At 56.7% G+C, this 16,538-nt stretch overlaps 7 protein-coding genes across 7 annotated transcripts; 4 read left to right on the top strand and 3 right to left on the bottom strand.

The window, feature by feature from the left end:
* Positions 1-76: 76 nt before the first annotated feature.
* On the top strand, positions 77-3,696 carry B0I36DRAFT_235844 (peptidase S8/S53 domain-containing protein; the record flags this gene model as incomplete). Its single annotated transcript, XM_046149429.1, has 8 exons — positions 77-223; positions 302-859; positions 946-2,396; positions 2,536-2,651; positions 2,747-2,858; positions 2,963-3,050; positions 3,217-3,506; positions 3,606-3,696. The coding sequence occupies 8 exons, from the start codon at positions 77-79 to the stop codon at positions 3,694-3,696; spliced, it is 2,853 nt and encodes a 950-aa protein (XP_046016186.1).
* A 494-nt stretch (positions 3,697-4,190) lies between these two features.
* Positions 4,191-6,358, bottom strand: B0I36DRAFT_358811 (isoprenoid synthase domain-containing protein; the record flags this gene model as incomplete). Its single annotated transcript, XM_046158021.1, has 8 exons — positions 4,191-4,272; positions 4,398-4,726; positions 5,226-5,422; positions 5,492-5,504; positions 5,576-5,730; positions 5,840-5,858; positions 5,922-6,048; positions 6,120-6,358. The coding sequence occupies 8 exons, from the start codon at positions 6,356-6,358 to the stop codon at positions 4,191-4,193; spliced, it is 1,161 nt and encodes a 386-aa protein (XP_046016185.1).
* Positions 6,359-7,651: 1,293 nt separating this feature from the next.
* B0I36DRAFT_282727 (acyl-CoA N-acyltransferase) lies at positions 7,652-8,783 on the top strand. The gene is made up of 3 exons (XM_046151526.1): positions 7,652-8,011; positions 8,080-8,217; positions 8,289-8,783. Exons 1-3 carry the CDS (start codon positions 7,755-7,757, stop codon positions 8,686-8,688), a joined length of 795 nt encoding a protein of 264 aa, XP_046016184.1. The 5' UTR covers positions 7,652-7,754; the 3' UTR covers positions 8,689-8,783.
* A 1,414-nt stretch (positions 8,784-10,197) lies between these two features.
* On the top strand, positions 10,198-11,724 carry B0I36DRAFT_236427 (uncharacterized protein; the record flags this gene model as incomplete). The annotated part of the gene is made up of 1 exon (XM_046149463.1): positions 10,198-11,724. The coding sequence occupies one exon, from the start codon at positions 10,198-10,200 to the stop codon at positions 11,722-11,724; it is 1,527 nt and encodes a 508-aa protein (XP_046016183.1).
* A 1,063-nt stretch (positions 11,725-12,787) lies between these two features.
* On the bottom strand, positions 12,788-13,198 carry B0I36DRAFT_358808 (uncharacterized protein; the record flags this gene model as incomplete). Its single annotated transcript, XM_046158020.1, has 1 exon — positions 12,788-13,198. One exon carries the CDS (start codon positions 13,196-13,198, stop codon positions 12,788-12,790), a length of 411 nt encoding a protein of 136 aa, XP_046016182.1.
* Positions 13,199-14,658: 1,460 nt separating this feature from the next.
* Positions 14,659-15,621, bottom strand: B0I36DRAFT_236193 (uncharacterized protein; the record flags this gene model as incomplete). The annotated part of the gene is made up of 2 exons (XM_046149451.1): positions 14,659-14,882; positions 14,982-15,621. Coding segments are annotated over 2 exons (864 nt in total), but the record flags the coding sequence as incomplete, so codon positions are not given.
* A 44-nt stretch (positions 15,622-15,665) lies between these two features.
* Positions 15,666-16,271, top strand: B0I36DRAFT_358806 (uncharacterized protein; the record flags this gene model as incomplete). The annotated part of the gene is made up of 1 exon (XM_046158019.1): positions 15,666-16,271. The coding sequence occupies one exon, from the start codon at positions 15,666-15,668 to the stop codon at positions 16,269-16,271; it is 606 nt and encodes a 201-aa protein (XP_046016180.1).
* Between the last annotated feature and the right edge of the window lie 267 nt (positions 16,272-16,538).

Below are 16,538 nucleotides of genomic sequence, written 5' to 3'. Positions count from 1 at the left end.
GCCTGTCGTTATTCGCATAGCATAGTAGTAGCAGTGGTCTTCTGGAACACTCGCACGCGCGCGCCAAGACTTCGAGATGCATCGAAGCGCCGTCCACTCGGCAATCGCCGCACTCGTGCTCGGGACCGTCGGCTCTGTGGCTACGGCTGCGGCCGGCACGGTCCCGTCCACCGACGACGCCATCCACTACATTCCCAACCAGTACATTGTGGAATACGCCCAGGTGCGTTCTCTGTCAGGGCTCTGCTCGCTCGATGTTTAGGCATCAGCTCTGGCTAACTCAGCTTTTGTGGATGGACAGGATGCAGCAGGGTTGGCTGCACGGGACCTCGGCAGCGATGGCAGCATCCGCGTGCTCAAGAACTTCGAGTCCAGCCTCTTCTCGGGCGCGGCCGTCGAGATCACCAGCAGCAGCAGCAACAGCGGCGGTGTGAGCGTGCTCGCCGCCAAGCCACACATTGTCAACGTGTGGCCCAACCGGCGCATCGTGCTCGACCAGCCCGTCAGCCAGGAGGACCCGGCCGCGGTGCTCAGCAGCATCGCCGAGAGCAGCGATGTGGTGTCCGGCGGCAACGGCGACGGTGGTGCGCTGCCGTACAGCACGCACCGCGCGACGGGCGTCGACCGGCTGCACGCGCAGGGCATCCGCGGGCAGGGCGTTAAAGTGGCCATTGTCGACACGGGCGTGTGGTACCTCCACGAGGCACTCGGCGGCGGTTTCGGCCCCGGCTTCAAGGTCGCCGGCGGCTGGGACCTGGTGGGCGACGCCGATCCGTTCAGCGGCGAGCCCAAGAAGCCCGACGCGGACCCGATCAGCCTGCCGGACTTTGGCCATGGCACACACGTAGCGGGTATTGTGGTACGTGGTTTATCATGATGTTCTGTGACGAGGACGCTTACAACGAGGATGGGCTGGGAGTTTCGCTAACTTCAACTTTGCTACAGGCTGCTATGAGTGATAACTTTGTCGGCGTGGCCCCCAACGCCACCCTCTACGCGTACAAGATCACGGGCAGCGTCAGCGAGGGCAGTGACGACGCGACCATGATCGATGCCTTCCTCCGCGCCGAGAGCGACGGCGTAGACATCATCAGCCTCAGCTTCAGCTCGTCCGCGGGCTGGAGCGACTCGGCCTTTGCGGTGGTTGTCTCGCGCATCGTCGACGCCGGCGTGATTGTCACCATCAGTGCCGGCAACGAGGGTGCCAGCGGGCCCTTTATTGGCATCGGAGGCGGTTCTAGTCCCGGTGCGCTCGCCGTGGCCTCTGTCCAGGCCGATCTTGCCCCCGCGACGCCCTTCCACCTGACGTACATCTCTGCGGATGGCGAGACCAACACGACAACCCTCGCCGGCTATGTTGGCGACGACCACTTCCCGACCAACATTACCGGCTGGCACGTGGTTGACATGGCCTCGACAGACCCGGCCAGCGCGGGCGATGCCTGTGAGGCCTATGCTGCCGACGACCCTCGCAACCTCACTGGGACCATCCCGCTGGTCCGCCGTGGCGGCTGCAATTTTTCCGCCAAGCAGGCCAACCTGCTCGCGCTGGGCGGCCAGTACGTGCTCGTCTACAACGACGACCGTGGTCTTGTCCCGCCGGGCAACACGCTGCCCTCCGGCACGCTGGGCATGATCCCCGCCGACATGGGTGCCGCCATCCTCAAGGCGATCCGCCAGGACAACATGACCGTCACCGTCGACTTCTCTCTCTCGCCCTCGGACGCCGCGTACGTCGGCGTGGCCGACTCGGCTGGCGGCACGCCCAACTCGTTCAGCGGCTGGGCGGCCACCTACGACCTGCAGCTCAAGCCCGACGTTGCGGCGCCTGGCGGCAACATCCTCAGCACCTGGTCCGGCGAGGGCAACCAGTACATGGTCCAGTCCGGCACGTCCATGTCCACCCCTTACATTGCGGGCGTTGCGGCGCTGTACGTGGGCGTCCACGGCGGCAGGCAGACAAACCCGAACGTCGCAAAGGACTTCCACCGCCACGTCGTCGCGTCCGGCGCCACGCTGCCGTACACGAACAATGCCGGTGCCGTCTCGAGCTCCTTCTCCGCGCCCCCCGCGCAGATGGGTAGCGGGCTCGTGGACGCCTGGAGGACCGTGTTCGCGGGCAGCTCGGTCGACGTGACCCGCTTCAACCTCAACGACACTGTGCACTTCCAGGGCGAGCAGCAGGTGACCATCACCAACGAGAATACAGCCGGCCCGGTGACGTACAACTTCACCCTCGAGCCCGCGGCTGGGTTCGAGATGTACAGCCCCTGGATCGACACCTGGCACACGTGGGGAATGCAACAGTTCCAGGACCTCGTGCCGATGGACTTCACGCCCGATGTTGTCCTGCCGGAGCCGGTGACGCTGGCACCGGGCGAGTCCAAGACTGTGACGTAAGTAATAATGCTTCACCACGTTGCTCTCTGCCTGGGAAGAATCCTTTATTTGCCGCGTCGCGCAGCTGGAGCCGCAACCGGGAGAGAGATGGTTGCTTGCCGAAGCCAAGGGTCCTGCTAACAACTCGTTCAACAGTGTCACCTTCGCCAACCCCGTCAACAAAGGCTGGAACTCCACAGTGCTGCCGCTATACAACGGCAAGGTCAAGATCGCAGGTGACAATGGCGACCGGCTGTCTGTGCAGTACATGGGTGCGTTATTCTCCTCTCCCACTCTTCCCAAGTCTCCAAGTAGACTTATTTCAGCTTCCTCAAAGTACTGACAGTGAATCACAAAATCCCCGCAGGCCTTGCCACCGACTTGTACAAGGAGAAGAAGGTCTTCCAGAACTCGTATGAGAGCGCGTACCCCATCTTCCTGAATCAGAAGACGTACGACAACATTCGGGTCAACGCTACGTAAGTCCCCGGCTCGTTTCCCTGGCATAAAGATACCAAGCTTCTTGGCTGCAATGGCCTGTGTAGTCGTAGCAAAGAGCTAACAATGATCCTCATGGGTCCAGGTACAACTTCAACTCGTCGTCTCCGGACTTCAGCTGGCTGGCAATGTACTACCAGCTAGACTGGGGCGTGCACGAGATGCGCTGGGATGTAAGTCAGGCCATCGGCGACTAGTTTCTTTTTACTCTATCTTCTCATGGCCTTTACCAAGAAGAAACCCCTCCATCATCCGGCATCCAGGTCGCCTCCAGCCGCCGCCGGAGCCTCTGCAGCTGGAGGCTCTTAGACTAACGCCGCCTTGTGTGCAACACTCCAGATCTTCGAGTCAAACTGGGACGAGTCCCGCTGGACATACCCGCCCACCGCCGAGTCCGGCCTCGTCGGCCTCACAAAGCCCTGGAGCCGCGACTGGGACAAGGTCTCCGACCCGGCCGACCCGGCCGTCGTGCGCAACAGCACCATCGACAGCCCCATCAGGTACCTGGCCCGCAACGGCTTCGCCCTGCGCGCCGAGTCCCGCGTCGCCTGGCTGGGCCACCTCGTGCCGCCTTCTGGTGCCGACGGTGACAGCGGGGCGGTGCGCGTGCTGGAGCCGGGCAATTACACGTAAGTCTAGTTTTAAAACCCCTTGGGTGTTCCCCCTCCATAATCGGTGCTTTTGGGAGAGAGACGGGGCAAGGCTAATGCTTACTCTACAATTACCAGGATGCGCATCGCTGCTTCGAGGCCGTTTGCCGACCTGAGCAAGGTCGAGGGGTGGGAGGTTGCGAGATACGAGATCCAGGTCGTAGCCTGATCGCAATTGCCGGACGTCCTCTCGAGGGTTTGTCGGAGATGTAATATGCATTGATGCTGCAATATATCTGAGCGTTCTAGAGAATGCCGTTTCGGGAGATCAGCCAGGGCTACTGCGTGACTGCCGACGATGTGACCCTTTATTGAGAGCCAAGACTAATCTTGTGCACTTGATTGGCTGGCGAAGACAGTACTTGATCCTGCATCGCTGTTGGTAGAGTCGACTATACAAAAGTCCTGTGTCGTTGTCTCTGGATGAGGAGCAACGAGCTACCCAGGTACCGACATCACTAATCGAAAAGACCGTGAATTCGCACACGCTCTATGAACGGCCTGTATGAATGCTCTCTATATTTGCGATGCAAGATACCCCCCTCCCCTTCCCCTACAATAGCAGCGCTACATCAAGTGCTGCTCGGGCAGAAGTCCCAGCAGCTCTCGTCTCTTCGGTCGATTCTCCCACCCCGGGCACGGCCTAGCCACGGCTCATGACCGCTATTGTTTCATCTTCAGCCTCATAACCCTCGTCTCCCTGACCTCCTGGCCCTTATCTCCAAAGTACCGTCCGGATCGGAAACTGTTCGTGGTCCGAGTTAGCGAGAGGTGCTATATTAAGACCTTCCTGGCCCTGCGCATTCCGTGGTGTCTGATACCAGCAGTAGCGTCGTGGGAGGCGTGGGAGAAACCGAGCGAAGTACTCACCTCCAGTGTAAAGTCCCGATCGGAATCCGGATATACAGCTCCAGCAAAGTCCTGACCTGCGCGTCGATCTCGGGACCCCACCACTTATCCTGAAGTTCGCCGTCGCCACCATGCTGCTGCTCCTTCTCGGTGTAGCACCGTCCGTCGTCTGTTACAGATCCCGGGGCAGGCGGTGAGGGCAGCGCGGCGACGGCGGCGAGCCAGGTCGCGTACCGCTCGTCGAGCATGTCGCTGGCCTTGTCGATGGCCTGCTGGATCGTGGATACCCCGCCGCTGGACGCGGGGAGGGAGCAGAGGACGTTGACGATGTTGTGCTTGACGTCGAAGTCCTGGTTCTGGTTAGCTTGTCTCTGTCGTCGATGCTGAAATGCACGAGTACGGAAAGCATCATGCAGGAACTTTGCGCCGTCATAATGGATTCCTTCGTGCAGCCTGGGGTAGTTGGCAGCCGGCAGCTAGAATTGCTGGGGTTTCCGCTTTCGATGCTGTGTACTTTGGTGTGTGGCGGAGGATGTAGAGATATACGTACCAAGTCTTTCTGCAGAGACAGCAGGTCGTTGTCACTAGGTCGCCGGTCTTTGTTCAGCAAGTCGTCTCGACCTCAAGCCCTTCACGTAGGTCGGGATTCCGAAAAACTGATAAGAGTTGATCCACGTACATGAATGTGATGTCCACGGCGGCAAGGCAGCACGCAACCAGAGAGGGGTGCGAGATGACGTGTGCTGGAAGAGAGATGCCGTATGCCCACCTGCATAGCATCACAAGTCAGTCTCCACTCCATGTTGGATGTTCCCGCCCATTTTAGTGCGCGTGGATAGGCCCGCCCACCGAAGTGAGCTCTGTGCGGTGAGAGACGTACTCCATCATGACGTAAGGTGCCTCGGCACCGATTGTGTCCCGCCGGTACTCGACATAGCTGTCCAAGCTGCGGCTCACGTGGTCGACGTCCGAGATGTTGGCTGTGACCTGTCGTAGGAGGCCAATCATGTACTTCTTATGGTAGAACTTGAAGCGGTATTGGTGCTCTGCTCACAAAGGTTGGATCTCGTTAGCTCGTAAGTTATTGGGAATATCGATGATCGAAAGGAGCGCACCTGCTGAAGCCGTCTGTCACAAAAAGATTGTTAGAACCATGCGCCCTTGCCGAAAACTTGGGCCGCCCAATCACAATGACTCACCTTCTTGAACTCGAGCCAAACCTTTTGGAGGAGATATGCCAGCGATGCGCTCTCCTCTGTGAGGATCGGGTAACTGGTGTCGAGCACAGTAAGGGCCTCAACCACTTCCTCCGCAGCTTTTAGCGGGTTCTGGCTGAGGTGGCCCTCATCAAATTCTATTTGTCGCTTCGGTAAGCAAAATGTCCGTCGAGTTTGAGTGATGTGGTAGGCTTGCACGGTCGGCGCTATGGCGGCGCGGCACGGGTCGGGGCGGGCGTCACTCACGGTCATCGAAGAAGAAGACCTAAGCAACCATTATGCATGTCAGTGATTGGACCACGGACACGGCCGGGATAGATTCACTTACCCATTCTTGCCATATTTGTATCACGTACAAGGCATCCTCTGTGGCATCGGGAATCCATGAGGCAGTGAGGAACGCGAAGTCGGCCTTTGAATTCCTGAACGCCACTTTGTCATCCAGCCGTAGTATCCTGTGGGACGATTAATGCTCGTAAGGTCATGTCCTTCCAGTATGAGGGAATGTGTACTCGAATCAACGCACCGCTTAATGTCGGCATCACTTCGAGCTTTGACCCTTTGGTAGTGCGGGTTGACTCGATTCTCCATGCCCATGACCGAGGCGAAAAGATCGGGCATGCGGATCGACAGGTGACCCTCATGCTCCAGGCCGTCAGCATCCGTGCGGATTGGGCTAGGAGCAGTCAGGAATGACAAGTCACTTCGGGGCGAAGAGCAGCCGGACTCTGAGGCCGAAACACTCGACGCGGACGAGGAATTCATGTTGGAGAAGAGGTAATGCAGCACATGCACAAAACTCCAAGCAGACCAACTTGGAGCCAACAGGTTCAGGTATATACGGCAAGCAGCCCTCCATCGCTTACGCACTTGATCCACCACACTCTCGCTGCTTGTCGTCGGTCCCTACCGCGAATCCCTCCCACAGGCAAACCCAAACATGTGGGAAGCGAGATTTCAATGGGTCGCACAAGCAAATGCATAGTAGTTGGAGCAACTCTCAAACGAGCAGGAGATCCAACCAACACTTGCCAGGTATATCAGATAACGACACAAGATCCTGGGCAATGTTGCCTGCCGGCGCCGTTGTTGCAAGGGAGGGCCCCCCAGACAAACAACAGCCAACAAAGTCGGAACGGAAGGCGTGCCGCCAATTAAAGTGCTGACGCCAGGGTGGCCAGGGTATTAGAGCAGTCCCTCGTTACGTCTCCACGGTATCCAACGTGCAAGTATACCCCGGAGCGCGAGAGAGGGCCACGTACCGATTTTGTTGGACAGGGATATCTAATGCTCGACGGTTCCTTCTGATGTGCGGCCTACGTGGATCTTCATAGAATTTCCCGGTGTACCGCTGATCTTCGCCATGTTCTCCCCTATTTCTCAGGTCACTCGACTGACTAAGAATACATAAGCTTGGTGGACACGCGGGTACATCCTGAGTGCCCGTCACTGGTCCTGATCCTTCTCGTACGGCCCACTCCACTGACAGCGCTCTCCCGCTCTAGGACGGTTGGGCGACAAGGGTCCTTGACCACCGGATGCTATCAAGGTCAGCCGCGGACCGGGCATCTCGGGTCCGCATGCATAGTGGCTTCGAGAAGTGACCAACTCTGTCGGAGTCCTCAGGGTCGCAAGTTTGCCATGCAGCTCCATCCCTGCTGTCGCGGAAGAGGGCAACCGGGGGCCTCGTGTTTTGGACCAACACGGGCCCTGCGCACCATCCCGGACCGAGACCCATGCTGTTGGCCGTTGTCCGCCCAGGGGCGGCTCGAGGCGGACATCATCCGGGACCAGTGCCAGAGCCTGCAAGGGCCCCAGTCGTCCAAGCATTGTGTCACGGGAAGCAAATGACCTGCGCTCCTTCCACAGAAGGCCCCGGCCATCTGCCGGATCTGCGTCTTGGACGTGTCGCCAACCACCCTGCCCAGCGTCCTGGCAAACATGCTTGATTTGGGCTGGCACCTGGCCTAACCATCGCAGCAGGCCTCTCTCTCACCGCGACTCTCTCTCTCTCTACTTATCAGGGAGCTCTATCTCCCTTTCTCCCCCCCCCTCTCTCTCTTTCAGGGCCTCGAAAAACCGCCAGCCCCGATATCCCCGGCCGAAAAGCACAAACTCGAAAGAACTTTTTGTTCCTGGCAGGACACACACGAGGAAGGAAATGACGGCCTCCCCACAGAGGACTCCAATGGTGACCGTGCAGTACTCCAAGTCTGAGCTGGACGAGGCAAGCGTCCTCCCATGGTTCTCCTACCAGGTCTCACAGCCCTCCGACCTGCCGCCCGTCTCGGCGCGCCCACCCCTGCGCACGTCGCGGCTCCTGATACGTGCATTTGTCCGGGAGGACGCCGAAGCGCTACACAAACTCCGCGCGGACGCTGAACTCCAGCAGCACTCGATCGTAAGAGGTCGTCCCGAGTACGCACCCGCGACAATCCAAAGCACCATGGATCTGCGACGTTCATACTGACACTGCCTGCCTGTAGCGAGAGTCTGGAGCAGACCATCCACAACATTGAGCAGCTGCTCCCTCCGTATGACGACTGCCACTGGTATTTCGGTGCCTTCCTCGCAGAGACAGGGGAGCTTATCGGGGAGGGTGGCCTACCAGACATCCATGGCCGGTGAGTTTCCTGCCCCCCTCGTGCTTACTTGGTTGGAAAACGTCCGGCGGTGTCTAACGCCGCGAGATCAGGACAACGCGATCTGGCTGGCCGGAAGCAGACTTCCTCATCGCCAGGGACTACCAAAGGCAAGGCTACGGCACCGAGCTGTTCGAGGCCGTCATGACGTCCTGGTGGAACCTCCCGCGCGAGCGGCGGCGACGCCAGCTGCACCCTTATGTCATCCCGAACCACGTCCCGGGTGCGAAGCTGGCCGATTGCGTCGTCATTTGCCACGAGGCAGCGAACAAGCCGGCCGCGGCGTTCTTTGGCAAAATGGCGGGCGAGGATGAGGCTGCGCTGCAGGGCACATTTGAGGACTACGACATGCGGGAGGGTAGGCAGCAGGCCTTGACACAGTGGTCGGGCATGACGCTGGCGAATCCTATCTTGTTTGTGGATCCTGACGAGGGGAGCGGCGATGAGGAATGAGGTTGGTGAAGCCCTGTGCGGACCAATGAATCCAGTAATACCATGACGCTCACTTCGAGGGCGGGTCCCGACGAGTACATTAGGACTTTTACGTGCAATGAAAACAAATCATGATGTCCAATTCACACTTGGTACTTAGGGAGCAGCGATTCTGCAGCCTCTGGGGAGCGGAGAAGAGCCCCATTTAGTCCAACCGGTTTGAAGGCCCGTCCTATTGTCCTTTCAGCTCGTAGAATGAATGTTCAGCATCGCAGCGCATTCCGGCCGGGCCTAGATGGAGTTCACTGGGGCTGTCCTATTTCAGCCTTCGCACCTCGTAAAGACTGGATGCTGCCAAATCGTGATTGGTTCGTGAGGCAGACTTGTTATCGGAGCATGGAATTCCCCACGCCAGCGCTTTTAGATGGTACCGTGGGCCTGATCTGCTTCTGATGAATACAGCGAGACGGCCAATACAATGGGCGTGGCTGCCTTTAGTCCTGCGCAAAGTCGAACTCTCAGCTTGATGCTCAGGCACCATGTTTTCATGTAGCACTGAGGAGCTGAATGTAGTGTAATTCGCAGACAAGAGCTTTCCCACATGGAATGCCATTGTCCTGAGTGGCTGGGTCAAGCCATTTAGCCCTAGAACAAGCTCTCGCCCATCTCACACCATATGGCAGACTTCCATGCTATCTTCCAAAACGCGCCGCTAGCTGGGGAACTAATATGCGATTGAAATCTGTACTTTCAACTGCAGCAGACGAATGCACCTCTCATTCGCCAGTAAAAGTAAATTGTAGCCTCAAAGGCTTGTGAGCAGCCACCTTCAGCCGCTGCTTCGATAGCGGATGGTGGATTGTGGCATTGCTTGTAGCTTTGGGCTACCTCAGATGCATCCAACGAACGTCGACTCTTGAGAGGATGGCAGGGTGTGGCAAGGCGCGTCCAGCGGATAGGGTCAATCCCCGTTTACCGTATATGACCACTGAGAAGTTTAACATCTAGACCAGTTGACAGTGGGGTGCCAAGTGATATAACCACAACCCATGGACTTAAGAGCCATTTCCCAAGCAGCAGCTGGAGGCCAAACAAAGCATTGCAACACAATGCTGTCGCGCTGAACTACCGAGGACATATGAAATCAGTCAACACCGCGAGCGGACGATGTGACGGACAGGTCTTGTATCAAGCATAGTGCGACTGAATGATTAATTTCGTTGCCCATTTGTCATCATTTTCTCGTTTCGGAGTCGGGGGAAGATCAAAAATATCGACTTGGCGAGCAATGGCAAGAACGCCAGGGCGAGCAAATCTGTGAAGAGTGAGAGCCGGTTGTCAGAGCAGTGTCCGGACCAAGCGATAGATCAACGACATTAATTACCGCATACCGTTGATAGTATCAGATAGTGGAAACGCCGCAAGGGGAGCTAACCTTCTTTTTTCCCACTTCTCTGCGCCAATTCAGCAGCACACACTCTGCCCTTGACGTGACTGTCAACACAGCAGCTCAGGCATTCCACGCTTACCATGGCATTACTTTCGTCTGCGCCAGAACTTGAGGTGCAAGCCCGCGCCCAAATACAAGAGTGGATTCAAGGCGGAGAACTACGACGCGTCCAGTACAATGTGACGCTGCCGACTATCGTCAATTCTCCAACAGATCCTCTCTCCTATCGAGAAATCGTCGCAGAGACCACAGCCGTCAGCCATCATGTTTCCAACAGTATTCGTGCGTTTTATAAACAGTTAGGATTACAGCACGCGGGGCTTGGGAAGCCAGATGACGACATCAGCGCCACCATAATCATCGATACTCAATCCTTTGAAGGCGATGCGCCTTGCAATCACCGCAGATTCCACTCGCGCCGGCTTTCACTGCATGACGCGGAGACTCTGCAGGACCTCGACTTTGTGTCCCTTTTCGCCCTGAGGTCAGCGCCCAGCCGCAGCGCTGTCGAGTCTCAGGACATGCGCCCTCTGTCTCCGCTGCTGCTCCTCAACTGTCTCGCTCACCTGCCAGCAGTGAAGGAGCTGTATGTGCCGTGGCTGTGGGAGCGTCCAATGCCGTGCACTGTACCCAGCGAGCCAATGCGTGAACATCACTCACGACCTTGGGAGGGCCCTCTGCGAGACGCCCGGCACGAGTTCGGTGCTGCCATACTGGAGCCGGAAAAGTATCTCGCTGGAGGGCGGATCCCCGCCACGCTGACCGAGGTGGGCTTGCATTTCTGGACCCCATGCCAGATCCCTAAGGAAGACCAGAGCATCCCCAGACCAAACTTGATCTACCCGGCGGATCATGACCCAGTATCCATGGGATTGCGACAGCTCGCCACGCAGCTGCAAGTACTCGACGTACGGGCCTTGATTACCGAGGACATGTTTCCGCCCGCAACGGCGCCCGCGGAGGAGCAGTGGGTACACATGCGCCGCCTGCAGATCGAGTTTCATCTGCTGCGGCCTGATGGACGGTGGTACTTCACTGGTCCTCGTGGTGAAGACCCGCACGACGCAGATCAAGGCGGGTTCCGGATTTCCAACACAGGTCACTACCCCCCCGAGCCCGACCGAGCCGAGGATAAAGCAACGGACGAGGAGTGGGAAGGTGATCGCTATGGTGGCTCTTCATCTGATTATGTTCCCGACATGTTTCGAATCGAGCCCTGCAGGGAGCGGATCGAGCCTCTACTGGCAGCGTTTGCCCAAGCACTAAGTCGCAAGAACATGCCAGCACTGGAAGTGGCTGAATTGTTTGCCGTCCTGTGGTGGAGCCCGTCAGAGAGCAGAGAAGAAGAGTATGATGTCGAAGACCCGGATGATTGGGCGCCGCCGGATACCCACCGTTGGGGCGTCAAATACATTGCTGCCGATGAAGATGAAAGCAGCAATCATGGCGGCCCAGTTGTGCAGTGGCAGGTCGGCGAATGGAGGCCCAGCCAGCGGATCCTGAGCCTCTTTGAGGCATTGGGGCGCCAAGAATGGCGGGATTTCGAATATGGGCATGGCCGAGATCTTGGAAGTTTTGACTTGACGTTACAAAAGCGCCTCCACTAGAAACAGAGTGTGCAGCGGACTCATGGTGGTACTCGGCCAATGACCGACCACTTCGAGCATTTTCGGCTTACCCACAGAAGTGAGCCTAAGATTCGTCAGGAGATTTGAGACTGTCAGGTGCACCTTTTGACATTCGAGTAGCACCCCGTGGTCTAACTTTACATGCAACCATTAGCTTTCCGACTATCACAATTTGAAAATTCATGGTATGTTCAGTGAGTCATCCTATTTTATTATGCTCATCTCTCTTGTGCAATGTGATGACTCTGCCGGTGTGGCTGTTGGGAATGGTTGGATTATAGCTCTCGTACCCACCCTATCCAATGGGCATTTGTGACTCGACTGAACTACTAAATGTGCATGATGTGTCTATCAGGAATGCATTAAGTGGCGTTTTCTCCTTGTGCACCCTTGTCTCAACCTCAGCATTGCTCTGGGATTCCGTGTTGCAGCGTCTGCTCGGATCGGCGGCCCTTGCGACCGGACCGTATGGCGAGCCTCGAGGACGCCGAGATGTTCACCTGACTCTGGCTGTGTCCATTAGAGAGCAAGACGGCAGAATACGGCATGAGGTAGCTACACGAGGGCGAAGAAGCGCAGAGGTACCACTTGGGCCGGCAAGTAGCTCGCTGGCCGCTGCGAAGCTTGATGGTGGCGAAGCCGGGGAAAGGGTGGTACAGTGGTAGGTCGGTGATTGGCGACCAAGCCAGGAACTCCTACGCCTCTTTCAAAGTCTCCGAAGGAATGAATGGCTTCAGTTTGAGCCAGACAGTGTCAGAACACCAAAGTTTGACCTGGCGATAGGCGAAGGTTTGTGGTAGAATGTCATTGCGCCCAATCACGGGGTTCAGCTCAAGCGCAATGTCTGCTGACGAGTTGGCGTCTACTTGATTGGAGTTTGGAACTGGTCTGTCATATCTGGTCACGCTGTTCATTGCAATTTGTACCGCCAACTTTTCCCCACCCCTTTATTAATTGAAAAATATAATTTGTTAAGTCCTGCACGCCGAATGCTTCATGCCTTCACATATGCTATTCACGTCCAACCGAGCAAGCCCCAAACCTAGCACGCGCCGGAGCAGATATAAGCCTCATTGTACTCGGCCGAGATGAACCCCCAGAAACAAGCCTTGACCTCGTTGCTGCCCCGGGTGCACACGCCCACTTGGCCTCCCGTACCGTCATCGTAGACGTTGTAGTCGTTGCCGTTCTTGATAAAGCGCAATGAAATGTTGCACAGCCCGACCTTGAAGGTCTCTTCCGGCCACGGGTAGCTGTACTCGCCGGCAGCGCCGTCGAGCTCCGGCGAGTTGTCGATGCCGTCGCAGTTGCCGCGTTGGTCAAGAGACACTGCGCGAGTCTGCACAATGGGTTCTGCTGCCTCGGTGACGATGGCGCCGTCGTAAAGAAGAAAGTCGGCCAGGACTGTAGTCGAGGCCGAGAGGAGAAAGGTGGCAATGGTGAAGGCCTTCATTTTGGGACCTGGGAGTGGATGGCGGTGCGGAGATAAATGTTCTTTGTGAAGACGGGCGTTTGTTGCTTGCTGCTGCAGGACATTGCATGAGTTGTGAATATGATGAGGGAGGACGATGACTTTATACTGGAGGAATTCTGGGACATTTCAGGAGGCCAGTTCGCTCACTAGGATTCTTTGATCGTAGCCACGCAAACAATCGTCTCTCATTGCGCGCTGATGGTATCCATGAAGCGAGGATCGCCTGTAGAAAGTGACGTTCACAGCCATTTCACTCCTCTGCTTCAACCAAATTGGGCATCGAAGGTTCCCCTGACCACTTACAGCCAACAGCGTACCAAAGGTGCCGTGCGGGTGCTATGGAGCAACGCATGGATGCTGATCCTTCAGCTGACGTCGATCGTTCGGTGAGGCTCATTCAAGACAATAATCACGCGGAAAAGCTGAGGTTGGGTAGTATCATGTTGATGCACCCCAACGCCAACCCCTGTTACTCCAAGCAATCGAGATGCTTGTGTCTCGACGGACCTTCGTTGCGCAAATTCATTGTTTGATGGACCGCTTTCACTTTGTTCACAGCGTGAGCCAATTGCACCTACAGATCGCAGCCGGGATTTGATAGTTTCTCACATCTGCGGGAGACACTAAGGAATGGTGATTGGCTCAGAAGTCCGTATAGTGGACGGCAGTCTGTGTCATCCAAACCCACACTTGCTCAATCAAGGCGGCCATACGAGGCGTGATGTACAGCATGTCCTGATCGTCACCCATTTGTGACGAGAGTGGGTGGGACAAGGACTGAAGTCTGGCCCATTTCCCAATCAAGGTGACAAGCGGGCCAATAGAGCAAGAAAGTCAATGGCAATTGGCCGTGATACTGTGCGCAGTTGCAGCAAGGGGACCCCGGCGCTGAGCCCTCTCTCTCACTTGTTGCCAAGTATATAATGCTTGGCAATTCTAGGGCCTTGTCGTGTCTGCCGCAAGGAGACTTTGCCTATTATACGCACTAATTGTCCCGAATGGTCCAACCCCTGCGTCAGCGGCGGCGGCAATGGCGTCGGCCCAGCCTGATCGACAGAGGACCCTTGTATGACTACCTTTGGATACCGTATTCTCATCCACTAACATTCCTGGTCAATTCGGGAATTGACCGAGAGCCGCTCATTAAACAGTCGGAGGGACGTCTTTCTCGTAAGGCACGGTAAATGTCGCGAGCGGTATGTGTCACGGTTGAAAGCCTCTTCTGAGAGCCTCGTGAGCTGCCCCAAGCGTGCGGATGTACACAACCAAGGAACTGTTTCCCGCAGGGACATGGGATAAATGGCAGTTTTCGTTCACCGCTATCTAACAACGGGCATCTCCATTCTGGGCATGCTCTTGACATCAAAGTTTGACCAATCCCGCGTCCCGTCTGTGCACGCATCCATGTACGACTTCAACCTGCCAATGTAGGTGAGCTGCTACCTCTTCTTGCCGGGGATGTTGGACCCCATGTACCACGAGTTTGCCTTGGCAAACACCGTCGCGTTGCTGATACCTTGCACCGTCTCGTACCACGCGTCCTCGGCTGCCTTGTTGGCCTCAATGCGTTGCACACCCTCGTCGCGCAGCCTCTTGAGGACATCGACCAGGAAGTCTACCTGCATCTCGATGAACACAGGGGCATTGCTAAACGCAGTCGGGGCTGTTTTGTGTGTTTGTGGTCAGTAAGAGTTATTTTAGGGAAAGCTGTAACATCAGGAGAAAAGGTAACGGCAAGGGGAATGGTGGTTCTTGGACGTACCCTGAGGACCAAAAATCATAAACATGTTAGGACATCCCGCTGTGGCCATCCCCGGGAACGTCTTCACACCCCTCGCCCGCCTCTTTTTCAAGTCAATGCCGTCGCAACCTCGGATGCCCATGTTTGTGAGGCTGCCAGTACAGTTATCGTAACCGGTGGCCAGCACAATGATGTCAAACTCGCGCTCTACGCCATCCGCCGTCCTAATCCCCTTCTCTGTGAGTTCTTGGATAGGCGTCACCTTGAGCCCGACTATCTCGACGTTGTCGCGGCTCAGGCTCTCGTAGTAGTCATGCTCGAGACTGCTCCTCTTGGTTCCCAGGGGGTAGGGTGGCTCAAACGGCGCGACAACGTCTGCCTTTCCCGTATCTGGCACCCTCTCCCGTGTCTTCTTCACCCAGAAGTCGTACAGCAGCCGGTTTGCCCTCTCGTCGATCAGGTAGTCGCGGTAGTTGTTGGCCTGGAGATGGAATCCGCCCCGCGCGTAAAGCTCTTCCCACAATGCTTCGCGCTGCTCGGGCGTGTGATCCGCGGTGATTGCCGTGCAAGGGTCGCCTGCGATGCCTGCGCCAGTCTCCCGCGCAAGGCGGAACAGCATGAGAAGGTTGACTTTTGTAATGTTCGATTCAAGCTCTGAGAGAGAGAGCGCTGCTGTATGTTGTGGAAGTCTGGCATATAGACCTTATGCGTGCTGCCTGTGGCTGGAATCAGTCAGCGGCAGGTGACTTTGTGCCCGTTGTGTATCTGCACCGTCCATTTGCATCTTTCCTCGTCGAGGTCGGCGCCATTGACGATGCTGTATCAGGACCTTTGGCATCCGATGATGGCGCCTGGAACACCACTGAGTGGTTTCCGAGCCTCATGAAGACGTCCAACGCTCTCCAGGTGCTGCCAGGCTCTTTGGGCGGTGGCCCAATTGACTGGATCCTGGTTGACACCATGGCTGCTATGATCCATCAGATTTCCCAGCAGCATAGGGGCGGCGAGATGTCTGAAGAGCAAGTTTTCAACTTAGCCAATCCCAATGGAGCACAATGGAGCTCACTCATCCCGAAAGTCTTGGAGGCACGGGCTCCTGGTAACATGGTTGTGCCACTCGCGCAGTGGGTTCAGAGGCTGGCTACGGAGGTGGACGTGGAACGGTTGCCAGCACTCAAGATCTTGGAGTTCTTCCTGGGCATGGCGACCGATACGCAGTTGCCATCATCGGACGGGCGGGTGAAGCTAGAGATCGGGTTGGCTGCAAAGTATAGCAAGGCGATGACGGTCCTGGAGGCCATAGGTTCATGAGCACTGATCGCTTGGATCCGACAGGGGAACTTTGGGAAGTAGGCAGAGCTTGCCCATAGCCGTAAGCGGGCTGAATCAGGGAAAGCAGATGATGTGCTCGTACAATCGCGTGGTTAGGCTACCCATCGCCTGCAAGATCCTCGCTTAATAGGCTATCAGCCGTCGGCTACGTGGCAAGGATTGTGATACCCGCGATCCTAACATGAAGTAATTTAGCGAGTGCAGAAGGCCTCCTGTAGAAATAAATAAGCTGACAGGATCTATTGT

This window comes from Microdochium trichocladiopsis, assembly GCF_020744255.1.
Source record: "Microdochium trichocladiopsis strain MPI-CAGE-CH-0230 chromosome Unknown B0I36scaffold_2, whole genome shotgun sequence".
Classification (NCBI taxonomy): domain Eukaryota; kingdom Fungi; phylum Ascomycota; class Sordariomycetes; order Xylariales; family Microdochiaceae; genus Microdochium; species Microdochium trichocladiopsis.
The sequence above is the reverse complement of the archived record's forward strand: the minus strand, read 5'-3'. Positions and strand labels throughout refer to the sequence as shown.

Bases quoted from the DNA above. Each gene is read 5' to 3' on its own strand.
- B0I36DRAFT_282727 (XM_046151526.1), top strand. From the start codon at position 7,755: ATGACGGCCTCCCCACAGAGGACTCCAATGGTGACCGTGCAGTACTCC. The intron at 8,012-8,079 runs GTACGCACCCGC...GCCTGCCTGTAG, and splicing joins ATCGTAAGAGGTCGTCCCGA to CGAGAGTCTGGAGCAGACCA. The intron at 8,218-8,288 runs GTGAGTTTCCTG...CCGCGAGATCAG, and splicing joins CTACCAGACATCCATGGCCG to GACAACGCGATCTGGCTGGC.